We start from the raw sequence: 17,262 nt of genomic DNA on the forward strand, positions 1-17,262 counted from the left end.
GCTGTGGGCCCTTCCATTGTGGCTTTGGAAGGATTTGGCCAATGCAGAAGCATCGCCAGAAAGGAAAGAAGGAAGGCTTGTGAGGCCCTTGGCACTCCCTGTCCTTTTGGGCACATGTGCTGCTAAACTGGCTCTGTTCTTCAAGCTCAGGCCATTGCTCTCTTTGCACCTCCTGCTGTATCCTTGTGACTCCACTTTTACCACTCCCTCAGTCTAGCAGTTACAGTCTAGAAGTCAATCCTCTCTGTATCGGGAAGACTAAAGGAGTATCCCAGGAGATACCTGGCCCTGTGGCTTCCACACCTAGCTGGCGCCACACAGCTTTTTTGTGGGGAAAGGAGTGGGATTGGTGCTCAGGACTTTGGTGGTACTCAGGGAACCATTCACATTGCAAGATGGACCACTTAGGACCATTAGGCCACTTTAAAGGTAAGGTTCTTACCTCCTATATTGTCTCTCCAGCCCTACACAGCTCACTTTCTTCTTTTGGGGCCACACTGAGAAGTGCTCAGGGTTACTTCTCCTGGATCTGCACTCAGAGATCACTTCTGTTAGTGCTCAGGCAAATATCCTGCCTGCTGTATTTTTATTCTAGCCCTTGCTTCTTCCTCTGGAGGACTTTCCATATTTGGGCTTTCCACATGCCAACCTCAGGTAATCCCACTCTCAAAATGTTCTCCCCCTCGGGGCCAGAGGAATAGCACAGCAGTGGGGCGTTGGCCTTGCACGCAGCTGACCCAGTACGGACCTGGGTTTGACCTGGGTTTGATCCTTGGTATCCCAGGTGTTCCTCCCGAGCCAGGAGCAAATTGGTCTTACCTATGTTTTTTGTTTGTTTGGTTGGTTTTCTGGGTCTCACCCGGTGGTGCTCAGGGGTCACTCCTGACTCTATGCTCAAAAATCGCTCCTGGTTCGGGGGACCATATAGGATGATGGGGATGGAATCCGCATCTGTCCTGGGTCAGCCAGCATCGTGCAAGACAAACGCCCTACCACTGTGCTATCACTCCAGCCAGGTCTTACCTATGTTTGATTGTGGTGCCCAGGAGGTCATACTCTTTAGTTACAGTGCTCCCCTGAGACAATACACTCTGATGTGGTGCTCAGGGGTCCCACACAGCAAAGCTGCAAAATGGAAGCTGGCAAGAGAGAGACACACTTGTCAGGCAGCACTTTTGCTAGAATCTTGCCAGGGCCCCACACCTGCGATTCTTGGAAGATCTCCTCAAACTTTTTAAACAGGGGGCCAGTTCACTGTCCTTCAGACTGTTGGAGGACCAGATTATAGTAAAAACAAAAATTATGAACAAATTTCTATGCACACTGTATATATCTTATTTAGAAGTGAAGAAACAAAATGGGAATAAATACAATATGTGGCCCGAGGGCCGTAGTTTGAGGACCTTTGAAAGCATTCTTTTTTTTTTTTTTTTTTTGGTGGTTTTTGGGTCACACCCGGCAGTGCTCAGGGGTTATTCCTGGCTCCAGGCTCAGAAATTGCTCCTGGCAGGCACGGGGGACCATATGGGGCGCCGGGATTCGAACCGATGACCTCCTGCATGAAAGGCAAATGCCTTACCTCCATGCTATCTCTCCGGCCCCCTTTGAAAGCATTCTAACGACCTGGAACAACCCAATTAAGATGGGTGTGCACGGTGGAATCCAAAGGTCATGATAAATGTCCACCATCCGCCTTGACTCTCCATTACCCCCACGTCTCCAGTGACTTCTGCAGCCAGTTTGCCTTGACCGGCCTCTCATACCAACTACCCTTCCTGTCTGTGCCAAGAGGTGAGGGTATGTATGACTGGGGCAGACCAGATCCCTTGACTATGCTCAGACACTGGCAGACTCTGACGGGCCTAGAAATACAAGCATGATCTAGCAGCGTTTCCATTTCAGCTCAGACACAAACTGAGCTTGTCCCCATTTTACAGTCTGGGAAGTTGAGTCCAGAAAGGGACAGTGTCAGAAGCTCGGCTCAAAGTGAAGAGGAAAAGGGGGGGAAACTGGGCACTTTCCGGGAAGGTGGGCGTGTGCCTGCTTTGGGGATGTGGGGTTGGGAGGGTCCCTTTCCCCGCCCCTTCCCCGCCCCGGGGCCGCGGCGTGGGGGACCCGGGCGGGCCGGGGCGGAGCTGGAGACGACAACCCCGGTGGGAGGGCGGCCGCCAGCCCCGCAGGGCAGACGGACAGACGGACAGTCGGACGGACAGACAGACAGACGGACGGACGGACAGACAGACGGGCCAGCACAGCGGCGGGAGGTGGTGGCCAGCTGAGGATCCGCGGCGCCCCACGAGGCGGGACGGTGAGTGACTCGCCCCACTCAGCCCGGCCGGCCCCCTCTTTGCTCTCCCGCCTCCCCACCACGACGTCGGCTCGTGGGCAGACTCGGGGGGCCCGGCGAGGGTCGGGCGCTGGGAGTCGGGGCCCGGAGGCGGCGGCCGAGGGGCGTGTCTTCATAAGCGGAAATGTCAGGCCTGTTCCCCGGGTCCTGTCACCCGCCCATCCTGCCCCCGCTTGAGGGGTTCCCTTGGGATCCCCAGCAGAGAAGGGTTGGGGGTCTAGTGCTGCGGGAATGAGTGGGGAATCTCCCCTGCTCTGGGTTTCCCCTATATCTCTAACTACTACGGGGGGCCCCTTCCTGGTACAGCCCTCGATTGGATTCTGGGTTCCAGCTGCGGGGGTTGAGAGAGATCTTGGGCCAGCTTGAGGAGTGGTAGGTGTGACTGGCTCAGTAGCTAGCCCTTCACTCGGGACCTCCAGATGACTCACGCTGGGGGTGACTGACCACTTTCTGGGTGAAAAAGAACAGAAAACGGAGCTAAGGGCAAGAATGGCCACACACACACACACACACACACACACACACACACATTCTTACCCTAAATTATATTTTAATTATATTGTTCTGGGAAATGATCCATGGGCCCTGAAGATCCATCAGGATCCATCAGGAGGATGGGGATGGATGGAGCTCCCACTTTATGTACACTGGTGGGGCAGGAATGGAGTTGGTCTAATTGGTGGGAAGACTCCCTTGCCTGCCAATCTCTCTTCCCTACTTGCCCCTTCACCTGACGGGGATGAGCCCCACCCCCTTACAGAACATCCCCTTCTTCCTGAGAACCTACCTGACATCTGGGACTTCCATCTATTCAGGAAATGACTTATAAGGCCCTTTCTTTCAACTTGATTTGTAGGATCTTTTCTTCCAACTTATAATTTTTGTTTTATTGTTTTTTTAGTTTTTGGTTTTGGTTTTGGTTTTGGTTTTTGGGTCACAGCCGGCAGCGCTCAGGGGTTACTCCTGGCTCCATGCTCAGAAAATCGCCCCTGGCAGGCACGGGGGATCATATGGGATGCCGAGATTCAAACCACCGTCCTTCTGCATGAAAGGCAAATGCCTTACGTCCAAGCTATCTCTCCGGCCCCCAACTTATAGTTTTGATTCAAAGCTTTCCATGAGGCCTGTGAAAATCTGATCTAGGCTGAGCAGTGGGATGGATGGGGGACATTAATGGTCAAAGAGCAGTCCCCCATCCAAGGATCAGTAGAGGGGATTCGTCCATACAGTAGTATTAAACTTGACTATGTCTAGTCATGGGAACTACACTTTCACTTTTCGGGGGAGGAGGTCATGTTTAAGCAGAAATTAAAAGGAAAGTGAGTGGTATCAAAAGCCAGCAGGAAACACATACTAAAAGGGGTTGTGCAGAGGGAGAGAATCCCCACCTCATTGCAGCATGAGTGGTTTTGAAAGCAGCGATAAGAGTGCAAACTGCCCTCCTGAGTCCGGAAGCTCATGTTCCACAATGAGAACAGGGGATGAGAAGATGGATAAGCTCCTTTTGGGAAAGTTTCCCCGTCTCAACTCTCTCCTCCATTTCATTGCCTGCCTTGTTAGCTGGTGAGAACAAGGTAGAAAACCCTTGTTCCAAACTTCTCCACTAACTTTCTATTGTCTGCTATAACAACTGCCCCCAATCTATATATATATTGAGTCTTTGATTACATCCAGTCATCAAATTGTTCCCCAGTCTGGGGTTGGAATGATTATACTGCAGATCAGGTGATTGCCTTGCACACAGCTATCCTGGGATTGATTCCCCCACCCCATTTGGTCCCCAAGCCCCACCAAGATCACTGGACAGAAGGCCAGAAGTAACCCTGAACACAGACAAGTGTGGCTTGAAAACAAAACAACAACAACAAAAACCCAAAAATCAAAAAATTAAATTGTTCCCTAATTCTGTCCCAGATTTACTACAGATGTGAGAGAGGCGGTGGTCTGGTGGCAGCACTGAGGTCAAGATTAGTAACGCTTTGTGACTGTATGTAAGCCTCACTGGAGAGCTTGAGTCTAGAACTTCAGTCGATGAGACTCAGAGCCAAGTTAACAATCCCCTTCACCCTGAGCCAGAACCTGTGCCTGTTAGCCTTTGTGTACTCCGTTTGTGGACAAGTGCAAGTCTCATGGGTATTTGAGTCTGCATTTCCCAAGAGATCAGATATCTGTCCTGAGAGTCCTTGAAACATGACCCAGCCAGTTGCAGGGGCCTAATCCATCGATGCCTATGTCCAGGTCACCCAATCTTGGTCAGGCTAGAATAAAACCCAGGGTTCCTGCCTGAAAGGACAGAGTTGATCATTACTTGTAAAGGCTAATGTAAGTCTGAGATGCTTCCGTTGTAAGAGGCAAAGCTCATACATCATCGAAATTCAAGGTGGGCTGCTCACATGTGTGGATCATGCTTGCTTTTCCTATGTCACACTGAGCCAAGCACCCAGTAGGCATGTTCAGACTCGTGCTAGGTCCAAGTGAGGAAGAACTGGTAGTTGCTTTCTAGCTAGAGGAGGCTAGCTTTAGGGGAGGGATCTCTAGCCATTGCTGAAGGAAGTGGAACCCTTTGCCCCTTTTCTCTATCCACAGCAGAATCAGACCCTGCTCTCCATATAAGGTTCCTTTCCTCTTTCAGGCTGATGAAAGGACAGGACATTTTTGGTAGAAAAGTCCCTTCTACAATCTGGGAAACCCCGGTGGCCGGATGAACAGCGGGATATCCCAGAGGAAGCATGGAGGGGGGCTACTTGCCCCCAGCACAATGCAGCCAAGTTCTCCCACGCAGCATAAGCTGGCCTGTGCACCTCCACATGTCAGGGCAGTGCTAGCAGAGGCTACAGGCGGTCACTGTCCCTTGATGGTAAGCAGCCAGTCTACTGAGTGTGTCTGAGCTCTAAATATCTGTTAGATGCAAGCAAAATGAGGAAACAGCCAGATGCAAGGGCCGGGGCCTGTGACAAGGAACTCTGGTGCCTGGAGGTGCTGGATCCAGGCAGGAGGAAGACTTAGATGCCAAGTAAGGAGGCCACAGTGATAGATAGTGGGTAGGATGCTTACTCTGCACACAGCCAACCCAGCTGCTAATCCCTGGCATTTCCTATGGTTCCTTGAGCACCATCGGGAGTAACTCCTGAGTGCAAAACCAGGAGTAACTCTTGAGCATCGCCTGGTATGAACCCAAAACAGACAAAAACAAAAAACAGCAAGTAGACTACAGTGATTGTCCAGACACTAGAGGTGTGAGGGAAACATTGTGTTGGTCTTACAGGTCTGTGCCCTTGCTTCTAGGAGGGCAACCACAGATCCTGATCCTGGACACTTGGCCTTCCATCTCATCTGGCCATGGCGCTGTGCCTGAAACAAGTGTTCTCCAAGGACAAGACGTTTAGGCCACGGAAACGCTTCGAGCCTGGCACGCAGCGCTTCGAACTGTACAAGAAGGCTCAGGCGTCGCTCAAGTCAGGCCTGGACCTGCGCAGTGTGGTGCGGCTGCCACCCGGGGAGAACATCGACGACTGGATCGCCGTGCATGTGGTGGACTTCTTCAACCGCATCAACCTCATCTATGGCACCATGGCCGAGCGCTGCAGCGAGAGCAGCTGCCCGGTGATGGCCGGTGGGCCACGTTACGAGTACCGCTGGCAGGACGAGCGCCAGTACCGGCGGCCAGCCAAGCTCTCAGCACCCCGCTATATGGCCCTTCTCATGGATTGGATCGAGAGCCTCATCAATGATGAGGATGTCTTTCCCACCCGTGTTGGTGAGTGCAGGGGTTCAGGGAGGGAGTGAGTACCAAGTAGATGCATTAACATTAACATGACCAAGCACTCTAAGTAGGGTGCAATTTGTTTTGGCAATTTTGGGGTGTTTTTGTATGTATGTATGGAGGTGGGGTTTGGTTTTGGTTTTGGTTTTTGGGCCACTCTGGGAAGTTAAATACTCAGGAGCTATAGCTACCTCTTGGTCCAGGTTGGTATGTAAGTGCCTGGGATTGAATCAGCATACATAGCATATGGGGTAGAATGGGGTGGGCTATGTAGGGGGTTAAATTCAAGGCCTCACATGTGCAAGGCAAGTGCTTTACCAGTTTCCCAACCCCTACTGAGCTACAGGCCCCTGCTGGTTCTTTCTCAGTTTCAGTCTGAAAACTATACTGGCCAGACCTCAGACACTATCATTCTCAGAATCTTCCACAACTAGGTGCTTCTAAGAACCTAGATTGCATGGGTTAATCTGACTAGTGCCTCCTTGGGGCGTTCCTTCTAGCCTCTGACTCAGAAAAGGGAAAGGGTAGGTGCTCAAACTTATCAACATCTCAGGGAGTCCAGAGGGCAGAATTCTCCTTTCTGGTAAGTAATCACCTGCCTTTTCTTATCTTGAAATGGCTGCCTGGACTATGGGGGGGAGGGCATGGGTGTCCCATGGGGCAGAGGGAGGGGGCCCACCTGAGGCTCAGCTGTGAGACACTGCTAGTCACCAATGCCTCACCCCTCACATTCATTCTAGTAAGCCTGGGGAGCCTGAGATAGGTGGGGCAGGATGGGCCACCCCAGGGGAGGCTGGCCCTGAGTCACCATACCTATGGCCCTCCCGGCCAGGGACCTGCACCATCTTGCCTTGCCAACAATGAGTTTCTTCATTTCACACTGGTGGAAACTGAGGCTGAAAAAGTCAGGACACTGAATCAGAAGAGATTCAGAACTAGAGCTTTAGCCCAAGATGGGTGGGATCTGGGTTGGCCAGAGAGAACTCTAGCTCTAAGAGAAAGGGCTGCAGAAGGGGTATATAGGGGCTCTTAGAACCCTGGGGTCAGGGGCCAGAGAGATAGCATAGAAGTAAGGTGTTTGCCTTGAGCGCAGGACAGTGGTACGAATCCTGGAATCCCATAATGGTCGCTGGAGCCTGCCAGGAGCAATTTCTGAGTGTAGAGTCAGGAGTAGCCCCTGAGCACCACCGAGTATGACCCAAAAACAAACAAACAAAAAAAAAAAAACAAAAAAACAAAAATTATAAAAAACCCCTGGGTATGAGCACCTCTAGATGTGTATGCTTCTGTGCTTTATCTTGAGGTGAGACTGCCCAGAGAAAAAGTCATCCAAATCGCCAACTTTTAGTAGTGGGGTCATGTTGAAATTGTTCTTGTCTACAGGTCTGGAGGGTTCCTTCTTTGATTTGTTTTTGGGAGTCATACCTGGGGGTTCTACAGTCAGTCATTATTCCTGCTGGTATTCAGGGCACTCCCATAGGAGATACCAGAGATCCAACCCAGGTCAGTTGCAGGCAAAGCAAAATACCATATCTACTGTACTTGTACTCTCTCTCCTGCCCCCTGCTAAAGTGTCTCTAAAGTGGGATTTGAATCATTCTTCTCTAAGAGTTGCTCCCCTTGGGGTGCAAAGTGGGGTTGAATTTTGCTTCCAGTGTGTGTACTACTTAATAGTTAGGTGACTAGGGCAAGTTTATCTTTGTGCCCTTATAGTCTGTTTTCTGTGGAATGAGTCTCATAACCGTCCCAACCCATCCCACTTGACAGGGACTAAGGATAAGAGCAATTGGGCACTCAGGACTGGCTCATAACTAGAAGGCTCTTTGTAGAAAATTGGAAAGAATGAGGTGGATTTAAACAAGTGCTTGAAGAGACAGTCATTTTCGGGATCCATGTCAAGAGCCTGTTGGGTGAATTGAGGAAAGACTTCAGCATGGCTGGCGGGGAGATTCAGCACTAAAGACTTTGAGTAGGAAGCACTTGAGAAGTTAGACAAAATCCTGAGGACATTTTTTTCAGGGGCCAGAGAGATAGCATGGAGGTAGGACATTTGCCTTGCATGCAGAAGGACGGTGGTTCGAATCCCAGCATCCTATATGTCCCCCGAGCCTGCCAGGAACGATTTCTGAGTGTAGAGCGAGGAGTAACCCCTGAGCGCTGCCAGGTGTGACCCAAAACCCAAAATTAATTAATAATTAATTAACTAAATTAAAAAAATTCTGAGGACATTTCTTTTTTTTTTTTTTTTTTTTGGTTTTTGGGCCACACCCGGTAACGCTCAGGGGTTACTCCTGGCTATGTGCTCAGAAGTTGTTCCTGGCTTGGGGGACCATATGGGACGCCGGGGGATCGAACCGTGGTCCGTCCAAGGCTAGCGCAGGCACCTTACCTCTAGTGCCACCGCCCGGCCCCCAGAACATTTCTTTAATGGACCCCCAATTTTGATGGACTGCACCTTGATGTTGTATTCAAAGGTGTCATGTGTGCATCTGGAGATGTAAATATTTCTGGAGAGGATTTAGAGTGAGTTTTCATCATAGTCCATGAAGGATTGGTTTATGAGCCCAGCTGTAACATCCAGCTCAGGGAATAGGAACATGTGGGTGATGATTTTCGTGGGTTTTTTGTCTGCTTGGTTTTTGTTTTTTGGGCCACACCCAGCATTGCTCAGGGGTTACTCCTGGCTCTGCACTCAGAAATCACTCCTGGCAGGCTCGAGGACCATATGGGATGCTGGGGATTGGACCCAGGTCTGTCCCAGATCGACCACGCGCAAGGCAAATGCCCTCCCACTGTGCTATCACTCTGGCCTCTGATGATTTTTGTGTCAACAGGGGGAGAGGCACAGCTAGATTTGTACTTTGTTAAGGATCCTGGAATATAGGTCAAAGGTTGTGTACTTGCTTTGCAAGTGTGGGTTCAAACCCTGGCACCAACAACAATAACGAAAAAAAAAAAAGAAAGAAAGAAGATAAAATAGAAAGGAAAGTATAGGCCAGAAAGTTAACTCAAACAGTAGAGCCCAGATAACTCCTGAGTTCCATCTGATTTAAGCACTGTGCTGCTGGGCCAGAAATCAGCAGGAACATTCCCACCCCAAGAGGTTTCTATTTTGAAAAGTGGGGAAGAATGGGAGAAAGCAGACAGAGTCCTCATGTCCCCCATAGGGAAGTGCTAGAGACAAAGCATCCTGAGTGAAGATAGCCTTTCCCAGGGAGGGAAGCGCTGGGCAGTTTTAGCACCAGGGTGTTGACACCCCCACTTCTGCCTTCTCTCTCCTCAGGAGTTCCCTTCCCCAAGAACTTCCAGCAGGTCTGCACCAAGATTTTGACCCGGCTCTTCCGAGTCTTCGTGCATGTGTACATCCACCACTTTGACAGCATCCTCAGCATGGGGGCCGAGGCACATGTCAACACCTGCTACAAGCACTTCTACTACTTCATCCGAGAGTTCAGCCTGGTGGACCAGCGGGAGCTGGAGCCTTTGGTGAGGCTCACCAGCACTGGCTCTGAGTTTTCAGATCCAAATACCACTGCTTTAGAATGGGGGCTGGGGAGATCATCCAAAGAGGTGAGGCTATTGATTTGCGTGTGACTGGCTCTGGTTATAATTCCTGGCACCACACAGTCACCTAAACACAGAATTGGGAGTAGCCCTAAGTACTACTAGATGTGTTTCCCCCTCCAGTTCTCACTCCACTTTACCTCCCAAAAAATGAAAGAAGAAATATATAAGAATGAATCCAGGCCTGGAGAGATAGCACAGCGGCGTTTACCTTGCACGCAGCCGATCCAGGACCAAAGGTGGTTGGTTCGAATCCCGGTGTCCCATATGGTGCCCTGTGCCTGCCAGGAGCTATTTCTGAGCAGACAGCCAGGAGTAATCCCTGAGCAACGCCGGGTGTGGCCCAAAAAACAAAATCAAAAACAAAAACAAAAACAAAAAAAAAGAATGAATCCAGGGAGATGGTTCAAAAGGCTGCAGTGGTCCTCAAACTATGGCCCGCAGGTCACTATTGTATTTGTTCTTGTTTTGTTTCTTCACTTCAAAATAAGATATATGCAGTGTGCATAGGAATTTGTTCATAGGTTTTGTTTTTGTTTTTGTTTTTTTATTTTTATTTTTTTTGGTTTTTGGGTCACACCCGGCGGTGCTTAGGGGTTACTCCTGGCTGTCTGCTCAGAAATAGCTCCTGGCAGGCACGGGGGACCATATGAGACACCGGGATTCGAACCAACCACCTTTGGTCCTGGATCGGCTGCTTGCAAGGCAAGATGCAAGTTTGCAAGGCAAACACCACTGTGCTATCTCTCCGGGCCCTCATAGGTTTTGTTTTTACTATAGTCTGGCCCTCCAGCTGTCAGAGGAACAGTGAACTGGCCCCCTGTTTAAACAGTTTGAGAACCACTGGGCTAGAGCATTTGCCTATGGGGACTCCATGTTGATCCCTAACATTCCAGGATCCCTGGAAAAATACCAAGCATTGCCCACCCTACCCCCCAGGGCGGGGGGAAATCTCGTGCCCAAGTAGATATATATGGGAAAGACAGTTTATTTACCAAGTAATTCTTTTTTCTTTTTTTAATCTTTTTTGAACCATAACCAGTAACACTCAGTGGTTACTTCTAGCTCTGCACTCAGAAATTGCTCCTGCCAGGCTCAGGGGATCATATAGGATGCCAGGAATAGAACCCTGGGACCGTCCTACGTCAGCCACATGCAAAGCAAATGCCCTACCACTGTGCTATTGCTCTGGCACCTATTTACCAAGGAATTCTATATTTGGATGCAGCATTTCTCAATTTAGGCCCCAGAATATTCCAAGAAGCAACAGGAAAAAAATCATTTATATTTTTGGCATGTACATTGAAACTTGGGGGTCAGTCAAGAGGATGGGGGCAGGGCCAGTAGGGAAGATAGAGGAGGGTTCACAGGAGCCAAAGGAAGGAGGTCATAATCAGAAAAAGGTTGAGAAATCCTGCTTTAATAGACAACTCATTTTGTTTTGTTTTGTTTTTGTTTTTGTTTTTTTGGGGTCACACCCAGCATCGCTCAGGAGTCACTCCTGGCTCTATGCTCAGAAATCATTCCTGGCAGGCTAGGGGGGACCCTATGGGATGCCAGGATTTGAACCACCGACCTTCTGCATGCAAGGCAAATGCCTTACCTCCATGCTATCTCTCCGGCCCCTAATAGACAACTCATTCAAGCATCAATTTAGTGCAACAAGGAGTCAGTGGGGGCAGGGAAGCAGTAAAGGACCAGGTTGAGACCCAAGAGTTGGGGTCGGGAGGGTCTGCCCCCCTAGGTAGATCCCCAACTAACCCACCTCCATCTTCCGTTTCTGCAGAGGGAGATGACAGAGAGGATCTGCCTCTGAGCCCAGGCGTGGATGTTGCTATCGGTTAATGGACCATCCGAGCATAGAGTGACAAGACGAGAGGACCCTCAGGAGTCTGGTGGCACAGGAACTAGAAGGCCCTGAGACCCTTTCACATCTACACATCCACATATCCCTGGACTTTATGGTTCTCAGGAGACAACCTGCTTGTGAATGGGAAGGGAGAGCTTGTGGTTGGCAGACAAGAGAGGAGGAGTCAGCCCTGGTAGGACGTCTGAAGCCAGGTTGCTGAAGGATCTCTGCTCTGATCTGCAGACCTGCCTTAGTGTTCTTAATAGTTACAGCTTCCTTGTTTGGGAATGTGATGACAAGAAAGGCAGAAGAGAATGAAATAACCTGTTTGTATGAGAGGGGTAGAGTGGGTGAGAGAGAGAGAGAGAATATGTGTGTGTGTGTGTGTATGTGTGTGTGTGTGTGAGTGTGAGAGAGAGAGAGACAGAGACAGAGAGAGAGACAGAGAGACAGAGAGAGTTAGAGTTTAACTGAGAGAGAGTGTATATGTGTGTGTGTGTGTGTGTGTGAGAATTAGAGTTTAACTGAGGTGTTTCTGTAAGAACCAGCTGCCTCATGCCCTCTCTGGTACATGGTAGCATCTCCATACATGATAGATAGCTGGATGGATGAAAAGGAGGGTGGAAGGGAGGGATTTCAGTTATCAGATCATGAGCACTGCTGGAGGAGTGGTGGCATATCAGTGTCCCTGCTGGTATGTCTCACCATGTGTGTAAGTGCTCAAGATGTGCTTGTAGATATATCATGGGCCATCAGCATCAGGAGTGTTGGGAAACTGAGGGATAGAGAAAAGATACCTAACCCCCTGGTTCACAGCAGATACAGGATCTGATGTGCTTAGCCAGGAATTTTTGAGAACTGTCATTATCTTTCCTAAGTAAGACTTCCCAGGGCTACCCTCTTGTCTACAGGGTACCATGGTTTTTAAATTTGATATCTAGCTCCCAGAATCTATAGATGTGACTCCCGACATAAGCCTTCATCTTGAGGAACTAGTGGAACTTTAATTGGGGAACTATTATAGAGTTTTGTCTCCCATTCTGGGCTATTGAAAGACCAGGTTCCTAGCAAAAGGACTCTCTGAGGTAGGGTGATCCCTTTTCCAGTTAGTATCTACTATTTTCCACCCCTGATACATTTCCCCTGGTAGATTTCAGAGCATGGATCAGAGACACTGGGGTATTCATTTAGCAACCCCATATCCAACTCTTTGCCCTGATTCACAGGTGGGGAAACTGAGGTAGAGACTGGGACCTTCCCTCCTGAAAGGAAATTCTTTCTTGGGAGTTCTGGACATGAGGATCATCTAGGCTCATCCATGTGCATGAGAGGAAGCGAAGGCAGGAAAAGAGGAAGAAAGTTGAAGATCTCATGGCAAGGCTTGTATGAAATTAGAATTGAAACTGGGGTCTCGAATTCCACTCCAGGGCTGGTCAAGAAATTGGGGTGGGGGGCAGGATGAGAGGCACATAGAGGGCTTGACTCTAGGATACAACTGTTCTTAGGGGGAGAAAGATACCAGAATGCTCCAATATCCTTAGCTTGGCTACTAGTGTCTGCTGAGCCTCCAGAACTGAGCTTCTCTCTAGCCCAATAGCTGCTGATTCTCTGTTGGGATCCTGGGGAGTCAACTGGACCTGGGGTAACTTCTTGTAGGCAAGTTCCCCAGGGAGACACATCAGGCATAGCAGCTTCTCCAGAGGCTTTCCAGTTAGGGGCTCAGAAGTCCCCAAGGGCAGACTCTGGATTGGATGTAGGCTGTGTGGTCGGTGCTAACTGTGGAGGGGGGTGGGAGGGGGAATCTATTTTTGTCAAATAAAGGAAAAACTTTATTGTTATTTTTGGTAAATAAAGGAACAAACTAAAGAGACACTGGATATAGCTGTGGTCTGGATATCAATGGCTGCTGGCTAGGCTGTGGAAGCAGTGGGGACAGGCGATGGTAGGGACAGGCTCTTTGTCTCAAGAGCTGGAGCTATATGGGAGACTGGCAAGGATGGTCAAATCAGAACTAGATCTCCAACATGGAGATTTTATAGTTTTCCCCAGGTCTTAGAATTCTGGACCAGATTGGCCTGGGAACCTCCAAATATGGTGCAAGGGGCTGGGAGATCTCAGTCTTGGAGAAGTCTTTCCTGGTCTCAGGTCAGATCACCCTAGCACTTGGCCTGTCTTACCTACCACCTTAATCAGGATAGGTTATTGGAATAGATAGGTTAAGGGACAAGACAAGTGCAGTCCTAACCCTAATGACAACCAAAGAAGCCCTTTTTTAAGAGAAGGCTGTTTTGGGGTGCTGATTAAAGCTTCACATGTAGATACAGGACCTGGGCAATCTCCTGAGTTTATTCCCCAGGATACCTATTAGTCTTTTAGCTCAGGTCTTGCTATTATTCCCCAAATGACCAAGCTGCATAGATAGCTGAAAAATGGTTCTGAAGAGTTAGCAAAGATCCAACTAGAGATCTCCCCTTGACTTAAGAAAGACAGAGCCTGGCTTTGTGCATTGATTCCTGGGTTCCAAACCCAGGTCAGGCCAAAGGTCACCACAGCTTTTTTCCTTTCTAAACCTCAGTTTCCCCTAACTAGCTGTGAGAATAAGGAACAATTGATTTCTATGCTTCATAATTCAGTCAGTGGATCATTAATAATAACACTATGTGTCAAGCACAAGTAAAAATAAATCAACATACTAATAGGATCTTATTTGTCCTTAACAAGCTTTCACTCTCTAGTGTCCAACATCCTCCTAACTACTCTAGGATCTATAAGGCCCTGTACTCAGCTATGCCTTTTTTCAGCTCGCAGCAGGGCCCTAGCCTAGCTTCCTGAAAGATGCTCTGCTTGCACGCCTCCTAAGGCAGCCTTTGTACCAGCAGTTCAGACTCTTGAAAGTTCACTCATGGTTCATAGTTGTTTTGAAATACACCCTGACAGTGAGATTAGGTTTTCTCACAACTGGGTGGCTAATGTCTCTAGCTTATAGGAGAATGTGGGTACATCAGGAAGTTGTCACAACACTACTCTGAGAATTCAGAGAATAGTGTTTGGAGATTAAATGGGGGCAGAATTTAAGGAGACAGAAAAGAAACTGGGGCCTCAGCAATGAGACAAAACAGCCTCCCCACAAGACACAACATACCAAGAGAGGAGCCTGAAGAGGTAATGTATTGAGGTTAAAGGGGTAGTGCAAGGCTCCACATCTATAATCCTACCCCAGGGAAATTGGGTCTGGATCCAGGGTCACCACAGGAAGTAATTCAAACCAAGCTGAGGAGGGTGAAACACCTATGGTCCCAGAGCTTTCCACTTCTTGGAGCAAGAGAGGGAGGCCCACCACAAATGGCAACAAGACCATCCCATGGGTGGATGGGTGGGGTGGAGTGATGGTGATGTAGGGGAGACAAAGGGCCTATCTAGAAACTCTTCCCACTCAGGTGAGTCTTTGACATGTAAAGAGGGCAGGGAAAGAGGCAGGAAGCTAACTTTGTTTAGGATGAAAACAGGTTGTAATCCAACTGGACTGGTTGGAAAGCCAGACTGCAGAAGGCTTTGTTTACTTCTTGACTTCAGATCTATAAAAGTAATCTGGAAGGTCAGATAAATAGTACTGAGCATTCATTCTTCTAGATATGACTGTAGTCATAACTCTGGTTTGAATCCCAGTATCACATGGTTCCCCAAGTACAGAGCCAGATAGGATTTAAAACCAAACAAAAACATTTTCTTTAGTTTGGTGCAGGGAATGAGGAAACAAGTCATTCTTCCCACCTTGGAGCATCTGTCTGTTGAGTGTTGAGTCAAGGCTGCCTCTCACCCTTGGCCATCATGAGCCTTCCCTCCTCCTCCCCCTTGCTTATTCTCTTACCCTCTCCTTCAGTGAACCCTTTCTTCTCTGTCCCCCTTCCCCACAGACTTCATCTCTGGTATTAATTGACCTTGGTCACCATGTGGAGGATATAACAATTTTTCTAGAAACTGGATTGGAACAGGCCCAAGTAACTCAGGGCCAGCTGGCTGTTGAGACTTTCAGGGAACGGGCCAACCCGGTCTCTCAGGACATGAAATTTGGGTGGGCCTGGAAAGTGAGGGGTGGAAAAGGTCAGGCTATACAGGAACAGGGGTCTCCACAGGAAATTTAGCAAAAACCTAAATAATCTCTAATATTCCAGGCTTCCTCCAATGATATAAATAAGAAATCTTAGCCCAGAAGGCAAAAGGGGAACAAATATTTGTCAGGCTGCTGGTGAAAAGGAAATCCAGGTGGCTCTTTAACAAGCCTTGTTCACCAGAGCCTCCCAACAGTTCCCAGACATTCACATTCGGGGAAAGGATGTTTACTTCCATTTGCAAGGAGGAAACACTCGGAATCAGAACTTGAAGTAAACCCAACAAGTAAGCATCCTTACTCTCTCATCACACCTCCAAGGAGCTGGTCAGAGAGTGGCAGAATTACTTTATTTACAGTTGCTTTCTCCGAGAAATGAACTTTAAAAGTTTTTAAAATTCATTTTAAATAATTGAGGTAAAGCAGTGCTCAAGGAGTCAATTCTCCCAAGCGAAATATGAAGCACCAAAACCTTTTAAATTCCCCAGTATTCGCTAATAAAAATTGGCTTTAAAAGCTAAAAATTAGCTTTTTTAATTCTTTTCCTAAAATTACCTTTTAGAAAAGCTAATGAAAAGAACACGCAGATAAAAAGGCATTTCAATTCCCTTCTGGCATGTAGAAGCGCTCAATAAACGTTAATTACATCTGCTGCCAGGCCTCCCTCCAGCGCAGTTCTGGCTTCCCGACTCGGCTAAAAGCGTCTGGGCCGCCCAGCCTACAATGACTCTCTAACTCCCTGACCCTCTACTATCACGCCTGCGCAGTTTACTCAGCTCGCCCCACCCTCCCCTGGTGTTAGTCTAAAGCGCATGCGTGGCCCCGCCCACAACTTCATTCGTCCCGCCTCTCGGGGGTAGTACCGCCTCTTCCGCCTTCGGGGCGGAGAGCTCGGCAGGTTCGCGCCTGGGTCCCGCGGGAAGTCAGCTGGAGTCAAGGCAAGACATCGGGGGAGCGAAGTGGGGTGACAGGGGCTGAGAGTGGGGCGCTGTCCCTCAAGCGGGACGAGTCACGGCCTTCAAAGGCTGCCGAGGTCATGACCCGATTTTGTCAGGGGTGGGAAGCAGGCCAAAGTGGAACTCTTCTTTGGAACTTTGCTGGGCTCCATCTGGGACCAGCTCAGAGCTGCGAGTCCTCGGATGGCGCTGGGAGTGTGACAGGTGTCCCAGGTCAGAACTTAAGTCCTGGACCTGTGGGAGACGCGGCTCTGAGGCAGGGTGCGAGTCTCAGGCAAGTTCCATGTCATGCCCAGGCCCCTGTGAGGGAGGAGGCCACCACACTCCTGTGTCCACTTTTTTTAGGGGAGCCCCCGACGTGGGCAAGTAGGGGGACCACGAATGTCCCCCCGGACTCTCGGGAGGGAGGTCCTGACTTAAGGGTTGTCCTGCTTCAGGACTGCAGCATCGAGGTGCTTGCTTGACTTTGGGCTCAGTTGTCCATCTGTCATCCATCCCGACCCGGGTTTGAAGCTATCTACCACTTACCTGTTGTGACTTCCCCGGGTTTTGTGGCCTCCCTAAAGTTTCATTTCTCAGAGAGGAACGAAGTCACTGGTGTGACTGTGGAGTTCAATGCCCTTCCCTGGGCAACCCAGGTTAGCACCGTGCTTCTTACTTGGTAGCTGAAATTGC

The 17,262-nt window shown here is 49.2% G+C and overlaps 1 protein-coding gene across 1 annotated transcript; it reads left to right on the plus strand.

The window, feature by feature from the left end:
* The first annotated feature begins 2,278 nt into the window (after positions 1-2,278).
* On the plus strand, positions 2,279-17,051 carry MOB3C (MOB kinase activator 3C). Its single transcript, XM_049775491.1, has 6 exons — positions 2,279-2,308; positions 5,633-6,104; positions 9,394-9,596; positions 15,438-15,624; positions 16,492-16,680; positions 16,933-17,051. The coding sequence occupies exons 2-6, from the start codon at positions 5,687-5,689 to the stop codon at positions 17,049-17,051; spliced, it is 1,116 nt and encodes a 371-aa protein (XP_049631448.1). The 5' UTR covers positions 2,279-2,308; positions 5,633-5,686.
* Positions 17,052-17,262: the final 211 nt, after the last annotated feature.

The sequence above is a fragment of the Suncus etruscus genome, chromosome 6, assembly GCF_024139225.1.
Source record: "Suncus etruscus isolate mSunEtr1 chromosome 6, mSunEtr1.pri.cur, whole genome shotgun sequence".
In the NCBI taxonomy this organism is placed as follows: domain Eukaryota; kingdom Metazoa; phylum Chordata; class Mammalia; order Eulipotyphla; family Soricidae; genus Suncus; species Suncus etruscus.

Coding starts and splice junctions, on each gene's coding strand:
- MOB3C (XM_049775491.1), top strand. CDS start 5,687: ATGGCGCTGTGCCTGAAACAAGTGTTCTCCAAGGACAAGACGTTTAGG. Junction 6,105..9,393: donor TGTCTTTCCCACCCGTGTTG/GTGAGTGCAGGG, acceptor CTCTCTCCTCAG/GAGTTCCCTTCCCCAAGAAC. Junction 9,597..15,437: donor AGCGGGAGCTGGAGCCTTTG/GTGAGGCTCACC, acceptor CCTTCCCCACAG/ACTTCATCTCTGGTATTAAT.